At 43.1% G+C, this 20,135-nt stretch overlaps 1 protein-coding gene across 1 annotated transcript in view; it reads left to right on the top strand.

Moving 5' to 3' along the window:
• LOC109896163 (succinyl-CoA:3-ketoacid coenzyme A transferase 1, mitochondrial-like) overlaps positions 1-20,135 on the top strand; it is a 109,233-nt gene that overhangs the window by 36,306 nt on the left and 52,792 nt on the right. The window contains exons 8-9 of the mRNA XM_020490443.2: positions 19,440-19,547; positions 19,956-20,070. Coding sequence (XP_020346032.1) covers positions 19,440-19,547; positions 19,956-20,070 — 223 coding nt within the window. The remainder of the gene's footprint in view (positions 1-19,439; positions 19,548-19,955; positions 20,071-20,135) is intronic.

Below are 20,135 nucleotides of genomic sequence, written 5' to 3'. Positions count from 1 at the left end.
AGATGAGACAGGGCAGTGCGAGGTCGATTGCATTGTCTGTGCATCTATTGTGGCGGTAAGCAAATTGAAGTGGGTCTAGGGTGTAAGGTGGAGGTGATATGACGCTTAACTAGCCTCTCAAAGCACTTCATGGTGACAGAAGTGAGTTCTACGATGCGATAGTCATTTAGTTCAGTTACCTTCTGCTTTCTTGGGTACAGGAACAATGGTGGACATCTTGAAGCAAGTGGGGACAGCAGGCTGGGATAGGGAGAAATTCAATATGTCCGTACACACTCCAGCTAGCTGGTCTGCGCATGCTCTGAGGACGCGGCTAGGGTTGCTGTCTGGGCAGCTTAAATGTCTTACTCATGTTGGCCACGGAGAACGAGAGCCCACAGTCTTTTGGTGTGGGCGCGTCGGTGGCACTGTCTTAACCTCGAAACGGGCGAAGAAGTTGTTTAGCTTGTCTGGGTGCAAGGCGTCGGTGTCTGCGATGTGGCTCGTTTTCTCTTTGTAATCCCTGATTGTCTGTACACCCTGCCACATACGTCTTGCCTGAGCTGTTGAATTGCGACTCCACTTTGTCTCTGTACTGACATTTTGCTTGCCTTACAGAGGGAATAACTACACTGTTTGTATTCAACCATATTCCTAGTCACCCCTGCCATGGTTAATTGCGGTGGTTCTCGCTTTCAGGTTTGCGCAAATGCTGCCATCTATCCACAGTTTCTGGTTTGGGTAGGTTTTAATAGTCATCGTGTGAACAGTGTTCCCGATACACTTCCTGATGAACTCAGTCACTGTGTCCATATAAACATCAATGTTATACTCTGAGGCTACCTGGAACATATCCCAGTCTGCGTGATCAAAATGATCTTGAAGCATGGATTCCCATTGGTCAGACCAGCATTGAATAAACCTTAGCACAGGTACTTCCTGTTTGAGTTTCTGCCTATAGGAAGGGAGGAGCAGAATGGAGTTTGTTTTGATTTGCTGATGGGAGGAAGACCTTGTAGGCATCTCAATAAGGCGAGTTGCAGTGATATATTGTTTTTCCTAAGCGAGTACTACAGTCAATGTGTTGATAGAACTTCGGTAGGGTTTTCCTCAAATTTGCTTTATTGAAATCCCCAGCTACAATAAAACCAGCCTCAGGATATGTGGTTTCCAGTTTGCATAAAGTTGTGTTCCTTGAGGGCCGTCGTGGTATCGGCTTGAGGGGGAATATACATGAGAATTCTGTTGTGAGGTAACACGGTCGGCATTTGATTGTGAGGTATTCTAGGTCGGGTGAACAAAAGGATTTGAGTTTCTGTATGTTATCACAGTCACACCATGAGTAGTTAATCATGAAACATACACTCCCGCATTATTTCTTCCCGGAGAGTTCTTTATTCCTGTCTGCACGATGAACCCAGCTGGATGTATGGACAGGGACAGCATATCCCGAGAGAGCCATGTTTCTGTGAAACAGAGTCTGTCTACTTTATAAACAGAGCTTGTCTACTTTATTGTTCAGAGACTGAACATTAGCGAGTAATATACTCTGAAGCAGTGGATGGTGTGGCCGCCTTCTGAGTCGGACTAGAAGTCTTCACCTGATACCTTTTCTCCGTCGACGGCGTTTTGGAGCACACTCTGGGATAAGTTCAATTTATCGTGGGGGTATGAAGAAATGATCCAATTTGAGAAGGTCGTATTCCTCGTCGTAATGCTGGTGAGTTACCGCCACTCTGATATACAAAAGTTTTTTCTGGATGTATGTAATAACGCACAAAAACAAAATACTGCAAAGTTGCTTTGGAGCTAGAAGCAGAGCTGCCATGTCTGTCTGCGCCATCTTACTTTCCGACCCAGAGTTACCTCTTCTGCAGAGGATATGTTTGTTAGAGTTACCAGCCTCAGAAATGGACAATTAACTGCACTTCAGTTTGTACCACAGAGTTCAAGTAACAGACACATCACAACATCAGCTATTCAGAGGACACTGTGTGAATCAGGCCTTCATGGTCTAATTGCTGCAAAGAAACCACTACTAAAGGACACCAATAAGAAAAAGAGACTTGTTTGGGCCAAGAAAGATGCAGAGTAGGTGAACGGATGATCTCCGCATGTGTGGTTCCCACTGTGAAGCATGGAGGAGGAGGAGGTGTGATGGTGTGGGGGTTCTTTGCTGGTGACACTGTTTGTGATTTATTTCGATTTCAAGGCGCACTTAACCAGCATGGCTACCACAGCATTCCATTGCCATCCCATTTGGTTTGCGCGTAGTAAAACACACCTCCAGATTATGTTAAGGCCTATTTGAACAATAAGGAGAGTGATGGAGTGCTGCATCAGATGTCCTGGCCTCCACAATCACCTGACCTCAACCCAATTGAGATGGTTTGGGATTAGTTGGACCGCAGAGTGAAGGAAAAGCAGCCAAAAGCAGTTGGCTACTTTGAAGAATCTCAAATATAAAATCTATTTTGATTTGTTCAACACTTTTTATTGGTTACTAGATGATTCCATATGTGTTATTTCATAGTTTTGTTGTCTTCACGATTATTCTACAATGTGAAAAATGGTCCAAATAAAGAAACTTTTGAATGAGTAAGTGTGTCCAAGCTTTTGACTGGCTGTGTGTGTGTGTGTGTGTGTGTAAAAGTCGATAATGTCCATATTAATGTTTTAAAATGTATATAAATTGTTAAGTATTTTTGTCTGTAATGTCTTTTTCGTTTTGTCGGACTGCAGGAAGACTAGGTGTCAGCATTGGCGTCAGCTAATGGGGATCCCCCCAAAATATGTCCAGCCCTTATATTTATCCTCACTGGTGTTTTACTATTTTCTTTTCTGGATAACCAGGGCTACAAGTAGAACACAAAACTATTTGACATAAACAGTTGCATTAGTGAGTTTTAATGACAAATGTCAATAAAATAAAAAAAGGTTTGCCAAAGCAAAAACCTGATCAAAATGAATGTATATGAAGCTGTAAGTCCAGAAATGGTTTGGTCAGCGGGAAATGAATATCCAACTAGTCAGTGACGACTGTTTGGAGTTTAGAGTTTGTGACAGCAACTATGTGAGGTTATTACAGTTTTATAGACACTATGTCCTTGTGTTTCCTATGATCTTCTGTGTAGAAGAACCTCTCACCTTCTAACAACTATTGTGTAGCTTGTGAGTGTTGTAGATTCTCAGCTTTTCATAGATAGCTTTTAATAGTTTGTAGCTCAAACTATTATGACTCTACAGAAGTTGTTGTAAAAAGACCCCGTTCCAGACCCCTTCGGGATCCACCCTTGTCTCACGAACACCGCTCTAGCTCAGCCCGCCGTTAATCTCACAGACTAATAGTTGAATCCAATGGATGCAGAAGAAATCCAATCCCAGACCAATCCAGTGGTACAACCAAGAAGTCTGTAGCTCAAACACAATGTTTAAAAGGGGTTAGAAGTCCAGATTTGAATTAAAAACTGGTTTGTTCAAATTAGACCAGAGGTAATTGAGTTCATTACTGTCACAGAGTCAGGCCTTATGGGCTGGTGTTGTTGGTTTCTGCAGCCCACCCCTATTTGTGCCTACTTCCTTATTTCACTTCCCAGAGCACCAACTAAGACAAGACAACACAACACGCCAGCCAACCATGACATTTCCTCTCTCTCTCTCACACACACAGACACACACACACACACACACACACACACACACACACACACACACACACACACACACACGCACAGACACACACGCACAGACGCACACACACACACACACACACACACACACACACACACACACACACACACACACGCACACACACGCAGACACACGCAGACACACACACACACACGCAGACACACGCAGACACACACACACACACGCAGACACACGCAGACACACACACACACACACAGACACACACACACACGCAGACAGACACACACACAGACAGACACACACACACACAGGCAGACAGACACACAGACACACACACAGACAGACAGACACACACACAGACACAGACACACACACACAGTGGGAGATGGCTATTTATAAGTTGCATAATGAGAGTGTGGTGTCACTGTCCTCATGCTCCGTTGCCTGCAGCCAGACTGTCCCCAACTTCCCCTAGCCGACACGCCTCAACACACACACACACGAACACACACTCTCTCTCTCCCCTCTTTCTGAATATGCAAATTTAGAATCTGGCATTGCAAGGTTTGACTGGATCATGGCTTTAGACTGGTATATAATGAAGGTTTAGGGAAAGCTGAGCCAAAGCTCAAGGAGAAATGAATGCCCTTCATGTCTGCTGATCAGAGCAATGTGTCTGGTCTTCACTCAAACACTGTTAACACACACAGTCGAAGGTGGGTCAGGGCTGGGTCACAACCGTTCATTCACATCAGTGGATCTTTCACAGGGCCAGATCAACAGGTTAATGTGCGTGTCAAATCAAAGGTTATTCGTCATGTACACAGGTTACAGCAGGTATAAATGCTGCAGTCAAATGCTTACTTGCAAGGTCCTTATCAGTGCAGTACAAAAATCAATAAAATAAACAAGTAGTATGCATAGTAATGAAACTGGTATGTACACAATAGGATATACAGTATAAATGATATGTATAATGTGGATAGTGTCTTGGTCACGCAGTTGAGTAAATAGTCTATAAATAGAACAGCAGAGTTGACTATGTGTGTATGTGTGATTCTGTGTGTGCATTGATATAGTGGTGTGTAAACTCTGATCGTCGGTCACAGTGAAAAAAGGTACGCTCCCTTTCCTTGCGATACTTTTTCCTCCAAAAAGTGTGTGAAGTGCGTTGCCTTGCGTTTACCCTCCACTGCACCACTGTGTGTTGTGTGAGTTTGTGGGTAAGGGGTGGATGAACATACGTCTCCTGTACTTCTGGTTTATGCATTTCCATTGATCAGATCAGCGAGCTGTGCCATGACGTTTTGATCTAATAATACTTCTGTGTCTGAAGATGGTGAATATGGGGATAGATTGCCACAACACAGACAAGGGCAGGGCACAAGAACACACACAGTGTTTCATAACGGTGGCTGGCCATCCGTTTGAGATTAATAAACCCTGACAGGGCTCAGAGCCCTAAAAAAGAACAAACTGACAAGAATAAGGTGCATGTGTCCCTGGGGCCTTTCATTCCCTGTGTCTCCCTGCCAGCACACTTCAAGCCTCTCTCCGCTCTCATTGATGTGAAAATGCTACTACATACAGGGGAATATCAATGTGCGTGTGTACAGTGTGTGTGTGTGTGTGTGTTACACTGGCACGTATGAATTTGCGCTATGTGCCACGCCTGTGTGTTTGTTTATCTGAATCATTCCAGCTCTGAGTCCTGCTGCCACCTCACACGCATGCACAGATCAAAGCCACACTGGGCCCTTCATACACACAGAATATTTAAATATGTTGAGTTTGTTTATTGTCTCGGCCCAGGCCCAGGCCCAGGTTTAGTTTGTTTATTGTCTCGGCCCAGGCCCAGGTTTAGTTTGTTTATTGTGCTGGCCCAGGCCCAGGTTTAGTTTGCTGGCCCAGGCCCAGGTTTAGTTTGTTTATTGTGCAAGCCCGGGCCCAGATTTAGTTTGTTTATTGTGCAGGCCCGGGCCCGGGATAGTTTGTTTATTGTGCAGGCCTGGGTTAGTTTTGTTTATTGCGCTCGCCTGGCCCTGGCCGGGTTTAGCATAGGCAAAAAAGACACTGAGCTGAAGACTGTGTGCAGTGAGGCATGGTAGAGAGACAGGATGGTGGTAGGAACTGGGTGTAATTCACTGCTCATCTTCTCATTGGCAGTGGATGGGGTGAGGATCCGCCTTACAGTATCATCGTCATCATCATTGTATAACCCTTTGAGAAAGCATAGATGCAGGACTGTTGATTGAATTGAGTATCTAGGATGTAGGCTATTAAAGCAGTCTTACAGAAGTTGAGTCCCACCCCTAAATCCACAGTTAATCAGAGCACTAGTGACAATTAGACAACAAGCCATAAGGACTCTGAACCACTAGCACGGCTTGTCAGTCACTCACTGACACCGCTGCAACCCATCTGAAGAAGTGTATTTCACATTGACTAATCCTCCAATACTCCTCCTTTCCTGATAGCTCTAAGCTATTGTATATTTAATACATTTAGTACACTATGGTAGAATCGGTGCTGGTGAAGTGATAGAGATAAGAGAGCTTTAGAGAGTATTGGGACTGGATTGTGCTAAGTTACTCAGCCAATGAACTGATTCCCTGATTCAGAGGACCCATTTCCTCATCAGTAGGGCCAGATGACACCTTCTGTCAGTTTCTTGCTGATTCAATTCTGATATATTCAGTCGCTGAAACAATGTGTGTTAGTGTCAGCAGTGTAGTAGTGTAGTCAGCCCTTGTCATCCTTAGATCCATCACTAGTTTCAGTGCTACTGCTAACCTTTGAGAGCTGGAGATGTCAGTCCCCTAGCTGCTGCTAATGACACTCAGCTTTAGAGCACCCAGAGACAAAGCTACTGAAGTGTGTGTGTGTGTGTGTGCATCAAACTGTCACGCCCCCTCCCCCCACCCAAAGCCCCTGGCTCCCCTTTTGCTGCGTACATTCAGAGATTTAACCCAGAGAGAGGGAGAGAGAGCGCCTCACTTTACAGCCCTAAACCGCCCCCGGCTCTCCACCAAAGCTCCTGTATCCATGACAACGCTAAGATGGGATCCATTCGGCTCTCACCCATTGGCTCGTCTGTCTGTCATTGTAGAGTGCTGAGGGAGACGAAGCCGAGATAGGAAGGACTCAATGTGTCTGTAAATGCTTACCTATCCCCCTAGTGTGGATGGAATAAATATACACTGACTGTACAAAACATTAAGGACACCTTCTCTTTCCATGATATAGACTGACCAGGTGAATCCTGGTGATAGCTATGATCCCTTATTGATGTCACTTGTTGAATACACTTCAATCAGTGTCAATCAAGGGGAGGAGACGGATTAAAGAAGGATTTTTAAGGCCTGAGACATGGATATACAGTGGCAAGAAAAAGTATGTGAACCCTTTAGAATGACCTGGATTTCTGCGTAAATTAGTCATAAGTCAATAGTCACAACAATATCCAAACACAGTGTGCTTAAACTAATAACACACTAATTATTGTATTTTTCTTGTCTATATTGAGTTTGCTATTCACAAGAAGCATTGCCTGATGTGAACCTTGCCTCGAACGAAAGAGATATCAGAAGACCTAAGATTAAGAATTGTTGACTTGCATAAAGCTGGAAAGGGTTACAAAAGTATCTCTAAAAGCCTTGATGTTAATCAGTCCACAGTAAGACAAATTGTCCATAAATGGAGAAATTTCAACACCGTTGCTACTCTCCCTAGGAGTGGCCGTCCTGCAAAGATGACTGCAAGAGCAGTGAATGCTCAATTTTTTTTAAACCTTTTATTTAACTAGGCAAGACAGTTAAGAACAAATTCTTATTTTCAATGATGGCCTAGGAACAGTGGGTTAACTGCCTTGTTCAGGGTTAATGAGGTCAATAAGAATCCCAGAGTGTCAGCTAAAGACTTACAGAAATCTCTGGAACATGTGACCATCTCTGTTGACGAGTCTACGATATGTAAAACACTAAACAAGAATGGTGTTCATGGGAGGACACCACTGAAGAAGCCACTGTTGTCCAAAAAACCCCATTGCTGCACGTCTGAAGTTTGCAAAAAAAACGCCTGGATGTTCCACAGCGCTTCTGGCAAAATATTCTGTGGACTGATTAAACTAAAGTTGAGTTGTTTGGAAGGAACACACAACACTATGTGTCGAGAAAAAAAATGGCACAGCATACCAACATCAAAACCTCATCCCAATTGTAAAGTATGGTGGAGGGAGCATCATGGTTTGGGGCTGCTTCAGGGCCTGAACAGCTTGCTATTCAGAATATAGAATTGACAGAAAATATAGAATTGACAGAAAAATGAATTCCCAAGTTTATCAAGACATTTTACAGGAGAATGTAAGGCTATCTGCCCGCCAATTGAAGCTCAACAGAAGTTGGGTGATACAACAGGACAACGACTCAAAACACAGAAGTAAATCAACAACAGAATGTCTTCAACATAAGAAAATACGCCTTCTGGAGTGGCCCAGTCAGAGTCCTGACCTCAACTGATTTTAAAATGCTGTGCCATGACCTCGAGTGCGGTTCACACCAGACATCCTAAGAATATTGCTGAACTGAAACAGTTTTGTAAAGATGAATGGTCCAAAATTCCTCCTGACTGTTGTGCAGGTCTGATCCGCAACTACAGAAAACGTTTGGTTGAGTTTATTTCTGCCATTTGAGTTTTTTTTTTTTTTTTACAGGGACAGTGCACATTAATCAACGTTTCAGTAAAAGTGCCGGTTTTAGCCAGCCGGCTAATTTTCAACCGCAGTCCCTGGGCAGGTTATTAAAAACAATTACAATATAGACAATCATTGAGCAGTGAGCACACGCAGAGCAACATAGCACAAGCAAGACATAGCATACTGACAGAGCAACATAGAACAAGCAAGATGTAGCATACAGACAGAGCAACATAGAACAAGCAAGACGTAGCATACAGACAGAGCAACATAGAACAAGCAAGACGTAGCATACAGACCGAGCAACATAGAACAAAAAGCAGCAAGACAAAATTCATAAAAGCAACAGTGTTTTCACACCTCACAAGCTACAGACAACAGACATGGAAAGCGGCAATACACAGCTAAGGATTATGATCACAAATCTGATTGACCTTTACCCATGTATTCATACATTTTGTGAAAGTGTGATATGTGGTGCAGTTATGTGTGTCTGATGGCAGTGTATTCCAGACATGGGAAGCTCTCACAGAGAAAGCGCATTTACTAAAGATGCTTATCCTTAAGGGAACTATTACAGTCACCTCTCATGGCAGACCCTGTGGATCTGCTGCCATATGTTTGGGTTTTCTGTTTAACAGAAATACTGAGTGGAGGGGGAGTCAGGCCATTTAGGATCTTGAATACAAGACATGCGTCGGTGTATTGCACAAGATTTTCCCAACTCAAGAGCTCATGCTTTCTAAGGATGTGACAATGATGATGGCTATTGGGCTTCCTATCAAGCACTTTGAGAGCCTGTTTGTAGACAGACTGAATAGGTTTTAATGTTGTACAGCAAGCTTGGGCCCAACTAGTCAAGCAGTATGTTAAGTGGGGGAGTATCATAGATTTGAAGTACAGTTTTGCTACCTCTGTAGTCAAACAATTTCGTATAAATCAGAAATTAGCTAGGTTGAATTTGGTTATCTGAATGACCTTTTTCACATGCTTTTTAAAAGTGGTTGGAATCAAGTATGATGCCAAGGTACTTAATCAGATACCACCTGGAGCTTCTCCCCTGACACAGACATCTGGCTCAGTAGCATCTGTTGCCCTCTTTGTGAAGAACAAGCAAACAGTTTTTTTCACATTGAGATGCAAACACGAGTCACTGAGCCACTTTGTAACCTGGACCATTACAGTAGTGAGTTCTTGTGCAGCTTGTTGTTTGCTCTTTGCATGCACATATATCACTGTATCATCTGCATACATTTGAACTTCAGACCCAGTACAGACAGAAGGCAGATCAGTAATGTACAGGCTGAACAGGAGGGGCCCCAGTATTGACCCTTGGGGCACGCCCACATCATAGCTAAGAGTGAGCGACAGCTCTTTGCTCACTCTGACACACTGAGTTCTGCCTTCAAGGTATGATTTCATCCATCTCAAAGCATCGGGGGAAAAGTTGAACTTGGACAATTTTGTGATGAGAATCTCATGGTTAACAGTATCAAAAGCCTTCCTTAGGTCCAGAAACACAGCCCGACAACCAGTTATTAAATACAAGGGTTCACATACTTTTTCCAACCAACACTGAATGTTTACGCAGTACGTTGAATAGAGACATGAAAACCTATAATTGTTTGTGTGTTATTAGTTTAAGCAGACTGTGTATTGTTGTGACCTAGATGAAGATCAGATGAAATTGTATGACCAATTTTATGCAGAAATCCAGGTAATTCCAAAGGGTAATTACCAGGTAATTCCACATACTTTTTCTTGCCACTGTAGTATAAGGGTGAATGGGCAAGACACAAGATGTAAGTGCCTTTGAACTGGGTATGGTAGTAGGTGCCAGGCCCAGGTGCACCAGTTTGTGTAAAAAACTGCACCGCTGCTGTGTTTTTCACACTCAACAGTGTCATGATGCTGGCCTGGGGGTAGGTTTATGACAGTCATAAATACCTCTCCCCCCTTTTTCCTCTCTCTACCCTACTGATGTGACTATTGAAAATCCCTTGGTTAACATAGAGATTCTGGGAACATCAGAAGGTGGGGGGAAATTAACTATATTCTGGTAATCCAACCAGTTGAACATAAGCGTTGGTACTTAATGAATATGATGTCAGTTCGGTTGTCATCTGAGACATTCTCATCAATGATAGGATGACATAAACGGTACAGTGGAAAGTGTACACATTATCGTTATCAGATTCACATGGAATTGTTGTGCAATTTAAATGGTTGAATATAAAAATGTTGGTGAAAAGATTAAATGTAATTTTAGCTTCCAAATGAGAGATTTGGGTTTTCATAAGGTTAGAGCTCTGCTCAATCAGTGGCCCGCCCCTGTGAAGAGACATGGGTTATAAAACTATGAAAACACACCCTTCTCTTTCCACTATATAAGGCCTTGACGAAAATGTAACCTCCTGTTGTGAGGATGACGGTCCATACGTTAAAAAGGACTAACATGTCAACTACAGAACTAAGCCAACCTCAGCGTGAGCTTTGGTTGTGAATGGTATGAACTTTGAACTCTTATTCACTAAAGAAGTGAGACATCCTATCTGTTGAGTTAGCAACAGCAGCTAAAAACGTGGGCTAGGAAAGGACAGAGTATCCCGTCTACCACCCAATGACGACACTACAATGTTTCCCGTTCACCACTAGAGACACTCTTCAAAGGACTCTGTTGGGCAACACGGCCTTCCATCTACCACCAACCTATTGAAGCGCAGCTCAGTGTAAATATTTATAGCATTTTCCTTTTCCAAGGTATGATTCATTCTGTGTATCTGTAATTCTGTGTGATTAGTTAGGTATTTAGTAAATAAAGAATTAAACCCAATTTTGTATTGCTGATTCAACTTGTTAGCCAGGGTTCGTGAACATAACCAAGAATTTACAACTTTCAGATGAGACTGAATTAAGGTGAAGATTAATATTGACTGCTATTGATGTAAAATATTACTAGGTCTTTAAGAGTTTATTCGGAAGATAACAGCTCTATAAATATTATTTTGTGGTTAATTACATTTACATGATTAGCTCAATCAGGAAATATTAATTACAGAGAAATGATTTTATAGAATAGCATGTCATATCACTTAATCCGGCATAGCCAAAGACACGACAACAGTTTCCTATGTGTATCAAGAATGGTCCACCACCCAAACAACATCCAGCCAACTTCACACAACTGTGGGAAACATTGGAGGCAACATGGGCGAGCATCCCTGTGGAACGCTTTGCTTTGAGGCTGTTCTGAGGGCAAAAGGTGGCGGCTGAACACAATATTAGGAAGGTGGCGGTAATGTTTTGTACACTCACTGTACACTCTTACACTGGAGTGGACAATGTAGAGGGTCAGGAATTATGTTGTCACACAGAGTAACCCTTCCTGTATGGATTTGAAGATCTCTTATCGTTCCCCTCGTCCTCTGAGCTTTGGATTTAAGACGCGGCAAGTCGATTTGCCCTCTCTCTCTCTCTCTTTATCTCCCTTTTCTGCTCCCTCTCTCTCACGTGTCTCCCTTCTGAGTCTGAGGAGGAAAGATTTCAGTATCGTATTATAAAAGCTTATTGCTCCTGGAAGAGTCCCTGAGTGCCTCTTCCTCTCTCTAGCATTCTCTTGATGTCTCTTTCTCTCTCAATTCCATTCAATTCAAGGGGATTTATTGGCATGGGAAATGTATGTTAGTATTACCAAAGCAAGTGAAGTAGATAATATACAAAAGTGAAATAAACAATAAAAATTAACAGTAAACATTACACTCACAGAAGTTCCAAAAGAATAATGACATTACAAATGTCATATGTATATATACTGTGTTGTAACGATGTACAAATGGTTAAAGTACAAAAGGGAAAATAAATAAGCATAAATATGGTTTGTATTTACATTGGTGTTTTGTTCTTCACTGGTTGCCCTTTTCTTGTGGCAACAGGTCACAATTCTTGTTGCTGTGATAGCACATTGTGGTATTTCACCCAGTAGATATGGGAGTTTATCAAAAGGTCTGTCTACAGCGGCCTTTCTCAATAGCAAGGCTAGGCTCACTGAGTCTGTACATAGTCAAAGCTATTCTTAAGTTTGGGTCAGTCACAGTGGTCAGGCATTCTGCCACTGTGTACTCTCTGTTTAGGGCCAAATAGCATTCTAGTCTGCTCTGTTTTTTTGTTAATTCTTTCCAATGTGTCAAGTAATTATCTTCTTTTTCTCATTATTTGGTTGTGTCTAATTGTGGTGCTGTCCTGGACCAGCTTGCTTAGGGGACTCTTCTCCAGGTTGATTTTACTGTGGGTGATGGCTTTATGGAAGGTTTGGGAATCGCTTCCTTTTAGGTGGTTTTAGAATTTAACGGCTGTTTTCTGAATTTTGATAATCAGCGGGTATCGGCCTAATTCCGCTCTGCATGCATTATTTGGTGTTCTACATTGTACACGAAGGATATTTTTTGCAGAATTCTGCATGCAGAGTCTCAGTTTGATGTTTGTCCCATTTTGTGAATTTTTGGTTGGTGAGCGGACCCCAGACCTCCCAACCATGAAGGGCAATGGGTTCTGTAACTGATTCATGTATTTTTAGCTAGATCCATATGGTATGTCAAATTTGATGTTCCTTTTGATGGCATAGAATGCCCTTCTTGCCTTGTCTCTCAGATTGTTCACAGCTTGGTGGAAGTTACCTGTGGCGCTAATGTTTAGGCCAAGGTATGTATAGTTTTTTGTGTGCTCTAGGGCAATGGTGTCTAGATGGAATTTGTATTTGTGGTCCTGGTGACTGGACCTTTTTTGGAACATCATTATCCAGGTCTGGCAGAATCTGTGCAGAAGATATACAGTTGAAGTCGGATGTTTACATACACTTAGGTTGGAGTCATTAAAGCTCGTTTTTTTAACCACTCCACAAATTTATTGTTAACAAGCTATAGTTTTGGCAAGTCGGTTAGGACATCCACTTTGTGCACGACACAAATAATTTTTCAAACCATAGTTGACAGTGCCTTTAAACAGCTTGAAAAATTCCATAAAATAATGTCATGGCTTTAGAAGCTTCTGATTAATTGACATTATTTGATAATTTGGAGATGTACCTGTGGATGTATTTCAAGGTCTACCTTAAAACTCAGGGACTCTTTGCTTGACATCTTGGGAAAATCAAATGAAATCAGCGAAGACCTCAAAAATTGTAGACCTCCACAAGTCTGGTTCATCCTTGGGAGTAATTTCCAAACGCCTGAAGGTACCATGTTCATCTGTACAAACAATAGTACGCAAGTATAAACACGATGGGACCACACAGCTGTCATACCGCACAGGAAGGAGACCCGTTCTGTCTCCTAGAGATGAACGTACTTTGGTGCGAAAAGTGCAAATCAATCCCAGAACAACAGCACCACGGGAGTGGCAGCATCATGTTGTGGGGGTGCTTTGTTGCAGGAGGGGCTGGTGCACTTCACTTAATAGATGGGCTTCATGAGGAAGGAAAATTGTGTGGATATATTGAGGCAACATCTCAAGACATCAGTTAAAGCTTGGTCGCAAATGGTTCTTCCAAATGGACAATAACCCCAAGCATACTCCAAAGTTGTGGCAAAATGGCTTACGGACAACAAAGTCAAGGTATTGGAGTGGCCATCACAAAGCCCTGACCTCAATCCTATAGAACATTTGTGGGCAGAACTGAAAAAGTGTGTGCGAGCAAGGAGCCTACAAACCTGACTCAGTTACATCTGTCAGGAGGAATTGGCCAAAATTCACCCAACTTGTTGTGGGAAGCTTGTGGAGGGCTACCTGAAACGTTTGACCCAAGTTAAACAATTTGTAGGCTATGCTACCAAATACGAATTGAGTGTATGCAAACTTCTGACCCACTGGGAATGTGATGAAAGAAATAATAGCTTAAATAAATAATTTGCTCTACTATTATTCTGACATTTCACATTCTTCAAATAAAGTGGTGATCCTAACTGACAAAAAACAGGGAATTGTTACTAGGAATAAATGTCAGGAATTATGAAAACTGAGTTTAAATGTATTTGGTAAACTTCCGACTTCAACTGTAGGTGCTGCTGTAGGCCCTCATCAGCAAACAGTAGACATTTGACTTCAGATTCTAGTAGGGTGCTATACCATCACCAATTCATTGATGTATATGTTAAAGAGGGTGGGGCTTAAGCTGCATCCCTGTCTCACCCTATGTTTTTCCACCAACACCACTTTCCATCAATTTGTATAGCAAACCCTCATGCCAAATTGAGTCGCAGGCTTTTTTGAAATCAACAAAGTATGAGAACACTTTGCCTTTGTTTTGGTTTGTTTGTCAGTTAGGGTGAGTAGGGTGAATACGTGATCTTTCGTACGATAAATTGGTAAAAAGCCTGTTTGACATTTGCTCAGTATGTTGTTTTCACTGAGGAAATGTACGAGTCTGCTGGTAATGATGATCCAGAGGATTTTCCCAAGGTTGCTGTTAACGCATAACCCACGGTAGTTATTGGGGTGATCCGTCCTTGGTCCAAATATTGGGAAAGATGCCATAGCTAAGGATTATGTTAAAGAGTTTTAGTATAGCCAATTGGAATTTGTTGTCTGTATATTTGATTATTTCATTCAGGATACCATCAACACTATTGGCCTTTTTGGGTTGGAGGGTTTTTATTTTGTCCTGTAGTTTATTCAAGGTAATTGGAGAATCCAGTGGGTTCTGGTAGTCTTTAATAGTTGATTCTAAGATTTGTATTTGATCATGTATATGTTTTTTATGTTATTTTGTTGTAGAGCCAAAAAGATTGGAGAAGTGCTTTACCCATACATCTCCATTTTGTAAAGATAATTCTTTGTGTTTGTTTAGTGTTTTCCAATTTCCCCAGATGTGGTTAGTCTATGGATTCTTCAATTACATTGAGCTGATGTCTGATGTGCTGTTCCTTCTTTTTCCATAGTGTATTTCTCTAATGTTTAAGTGATTCACCATAGTGAAGGTGTAGACTCAGGTTTTCCGGGTCTCTATGTTTTTGGTTGGACAGGTTTCTCAATTTCTTTCTTAGATTTTTGCATTCTTCATCAAACCATTTGACATTGTTCATTTTCTTTGGATTTCTATTAGATATTTTTTGATTTAATAGGGAACCTGAGAGGTCAAATATACTGCTAATATTTTCTACTGCCAAGTTTACACCTTCACTATTACAGTGGAACGTTTTGTCCAGGAAGTTGTCTAAAAGGGATTTAATTTGTTGTTGCCTAATTGTTTTTTGGTAGGTTTCCAAACTACATTCATTCCATCTATAGCATTTGTTAATTTTACTTAGTTCCTTTGGCTTTGATGCCTCATGATTGAGTATTGCTCTGTTTAAGTAGACTGTGATTTTGCTGTGGTCTTATAGGCGTGTCAGTGTGCTGACTGTGAGAGACTCTGGGTTGAGGTCCGCGATAAAGTAGTCTACAGTACTACTGCCAAGACATGAGCTATAGGTGTACCTACCATAGGAGTCCCCTCGAAGCCTACCATTGACTATGTACATCCCCAGCGTGCGACAGCTGCAGGAGTTGTGACCCGTTTATGTTGTCATAGTTGTCTATGGGGGCATATGGGGGAGGGAATGCTGTCACCTCCAGGCAGGTTTTTGTCCCCCTGTGTGCTGAGGGTGTCAGGTTCTTGTCCAGTTCTGGCATTTAGGTCACCACAGAGTAGTACATGTCCCTGGCCTGGAAATTATTGATTTCCTCCTCCAGGATGAAGAAGCTGTCTTCATTAGTATGTATGGATATTCTAGTGGGGGATATAGGTAGCACACAGGAGGACATCTCTCTCTGTTAAGATCATTTCCTTTAGATTTGGATTAATTTAATGGAGTGAGTTAGGTCTGCTCTATACCAAATTAGCATATCCCCTGAGTCCCTTCCGTGTTTCACACCTGGTAAGTTGGTGGATGGGACTACCAGCTCTCTGTAACCTAGAGGGCAACCGGAGGGTCCTTCTCCTCTATACCAGGTTTCTTGTAGGATGACAATGTCTGTATTTCTGCATTCTTTGATGAAGTCCAGGTTCCTGCTCTTTAGGCCAAAGGCAGATGACCTCAGGCCTTGGATATTCCAGAATGAGATAGTGAAGGCTTTGTGTTCCATGAAGGGTCCAATGTTGTTGGTCGTGTGGTTTGGCCTCAGGCCCGTAAGTGTGAGCAGAGCCTGCTGAGCATCTGATACATGCCATTGGCTTGGGCTAGTGTAAGAGTGGGGGTTGGGCCTGTTTGCCTGCTCACGGCCTGGGCGTATGTGTGACTTCCATGTTTAGGCCTTCTTTGCGGGGGTGGATGGGGTGGTCAGGAGGGGAATAGGTCTGATGTTGGGGGCCTAAATGGGGTGTGGGTGTGGTTGACTTGGGGTGTGTGTATGTGGCTGGTTGTGTTGTGGTCTGGATGTAGGTCCTCTCGGCGTGGGTCCTCTATGTGTAGGTCCAGGGGGGGGTGGGTCCTGCAGGTCTGGGAGAGTGTCTTGCTGGTCTGGGCAGGGTGTCTACATGGATCTGTTGCTCCTGTGTGAAGTGTTTGAGAGCGATGTACTTTAGAGTCCGGGCGAAGGTGGGCACTGCTGCCTTGTATGGTGGACCTGGTCAAAGAGGCTGTTCAAGTCTAGGGTGGAGTGGTGGGCCAGGTAATCATTTGGTTTTGAGGCACAGTCACAGGAAATACTTGTGTTTTCCCGCTGTATGGTTTCCTTCGTGGTAGCAGAGTGGACCACTTGTGCATTGGGGAGGGCAGAATAAGCTTTTTCAATCACTCCCTTCAGTGCTGTGGCCACCCTTACCTGCTGTGTTCTCAGGTTGTTTGTGCCTGTGTGTATTATTGTGTGGCTAGGTGAACCTAGTTGGTCCTCAGACAGAAGGTCTAGGGCGCGCTGGGTGTTTGGACACCAGAGACGCACTGTGTTTGGGAAAAAGTTAATTTTCTCCAATATATTTCCCATTTGTGTCCGTAAGGAGTACAGTCAGTGTCTTGTGTGTGGGGGGGGGGGGGTGAGATCCCCTGGGCTTGGGGTTCTTCATTTGTATGTTCTGCTGTGATGTCGACGTGGTCAAGGTCTGGTGTGGACTGTTCCGCTGGGGTGTCGAGACTTTTGTCTGGAGCTGAGGTGGGCTGTTCTTCTGGCTTCTCTGCCACCTCTCTAGTGGGTTGTTCTCTGTCACAAGCCATCCCGCTCACCAACTCCTCCAGCAGTCTGATCCTCTCCTCTAGTGTTCTGTTCTTCTCCTGCTTTTTATATTGTTGAAGTTGTGTCACCACAGTCCAGAGTGCAGATATGTCTCTCTCCACCTCCAGCTCTCCGGGTCTGGTTACGGGGGTGTTGTTGTCCTGGACTGTTGTCTGGGTTTGTGCTGACTGGAGTATAATCACCTGTTATTCCAGCTACACCTGCCGTACCTCAAGCTGGGTTAATGTGTCCTTCATTTCAATGAGGGGCTAGTACTGTGTGCTGGGAGGTTGACTTTCCGCTTGGGGTTGCTTGTCTGTGGGGTTATGTAATGAAGATGTCTGACCCACTCGGGTGGGGGTATCTTTCTCAAGGGAGAGCTTCTCCTGCTGGGCTAATTCTTTGATTAGGGTAAAGTCCAGCTGAAACTGTTTGTGGTTGCCCTGTACCATTACTATTCTAGACTTATAGAGATGTATTTTAGCTGACTCAGAGTCCTCGTTGTCTAGTATCCTCAGTTTCCACACCTCGTTAACACCCCCTCTCTTAACAGAGTGGTAGTGTGCTAATATAGCAATGTGCCATGCCAGGGGATGGTTTGTGTCGAAGATGAGGTTGATGACGTTCCCATTTTTATAATAGTCAGCAAGAAGTGTCTCTTGATTTTCCATAAGGAGCTTAATTTTGTGATATTTTCTTGCCTTATCATTCTTTACATACACAGGGTACTATATTTGAATTACCTCTGAACAGCGGGAGGTAGCTTCTAAGGCCTCTCCATTTGGTTGGAGTACACTGTGCGACTCTCCTGCCATTGTTGGGCTAAAGGGCTTTGACACCTTTCACTTGACACGTCCGTGCTAATTGAAGTTGTATCAAGCTTGGCAGACTTAATTTAGCATTCAGTCCTTATATTATATTTACCCTTTTATTTTACTAGTCAAGTCAGAACATTCTTGTTCTTAAAATAAAGTTAACTGCCTTGTTCAGGGGCAGAACGAGAGATTTTGACCTTGTCAGCTCGGGGATTCGATCTTGCAACCTTTCGGTTACTAGTCCAACGCTCTAACCACTAGGCTACCTGCCACCCCAAAAAGTAATATAATGTATTTTTCTTCTTGGCTTTTGGAAATAAACTATAGCTTCAGACTAAACAGTACTCTCTCAGTTCCTCATTGGATGGTGTTTCCAGGTTTCTGTTGTTTTCCAGAGCATTTACTGTATAGCGTTGGACTAATAACCTTTGGTAGTTTTAATTTAAGCCTTCCAGGTAATTCTGTCCAAAATCAGGTTGTAGGTTTTGAGTCTATCTCTCTCTTAAGCTTAGTGAGGGTCTTCTTCAGCAAAAAGCTTTGGTGTTATCTCACACTGCTCTTTCATAGGCAGCTAGGGTACCTTAACAGGTTATGTGGGGTTTAGATTTCTTGCTAAGTGACACAGGAAGTAATGGTGTGTCTATCTCTGTGTTTTGCTCCACATAGTGTCATTCACTGATGGTTGACACTAATGGATTACTGGGGACACACAGTAATCCATTACACAGGGGACATTGGAACAGAGCTTGTAATGTAATACCAGTTTTCTCCTTGTGATGGACAGAACCTCCTCCCCACCTTCCATCCCCTCTGATCCCAGGAGCAGGCCCTCTCCCCGGGTCTCGACTTCTCTAAAGAACCCTAAGCCCAGCTGAGGCATGGAGGCAGCTTTACCCAGGCCTAGTGGTTGTCAAAGCTATAGGGAAATGAACACAGTGTGGTTCCTGCTCCCTGTTGACAGATGGGAGGAGTGAGGTTTAAAATCATTTGGTGAACGTTGTATTTTCTAAATGTGAACGGATCAAAGTGGGTGGGTACAGAGATTGAGGAGTAACCCCGCAGGATCAGTGTTTGGACTGACCAACACTGTTCTTGCTTCATCCCACTGTCCTTCTGTGTAGGTGGAGGAGGTGGTGGACGTGGGGACGTTTTCTGAGGAGGACATCCACATCCCCAGTATCTACATCCACAGGATCATCAAGGGAGACTGCTACGAGAAGAGGATAGAGGTGGGCCTCCAAACACCACAATGGATTCATACTTAAAGTTGCAAAGTTCTGTAACTTTCCCAAAATTCCAAGGTTTTCCAGAAATCCCGGTTGGAAGATTCCCGGAACTAGGACATAATAAACAGGAATTCTGGAATTCTCCACCCAGGATTTCTGTAAAATATGGGAATTTTGGTAAATTTACTGGACTTCCTGCAACCCTACTTAAACAGTAACACAGTCACTAGTTTGAGTCATAATGGTACTAGAGGGGGAGAGAGTGCTGATGACATCATCAACTTTGTCCAAATATTACAGGAAGTCCTCTATAGTTCATCCCTTCCAGACCAATCCAATAGGGAAGTCTGTGTAATCAATTGGTACTAAGCAGAGAAGAATGAATTGACTGTCTCTCTCTACACTCTCCAGAGGCGCACAGTGCAGAAGGACCTAGCAGAGAAGCCCAAACCAAAGAAGGACTCCGACATTTTACGAGAGCGGATCATTCGCAGAGCAGCCCTGGAGTTTGAGGATGGGATGTATGGTATTCTTGAACATGAAGTGGGACTCCATCGAACCAATCGTCATTGATCTTGTGATATCTGACCA

This window comes from Oncorhynchus kisutch, linkage group LG8 (genome assembly GCF_002021735.2).
Source record: "Oncorhynchus kisutch isolate 150728-3 linkage group LG8, Okis_V2, whole genome shotgun sequence".
Taxonomy (NCBI): Eukaryota; Metazoa; Chordata; class Actinopteri; order Salmoniformes; family Salmonidae; genus Oncorhynchus; species Oncorhynchus kisutch.
The sequence above is the reverse complement of the archived record's forward strand: the minus strand, read 5'-3'. Positions and strand labels throughout refer to the sequence as shown.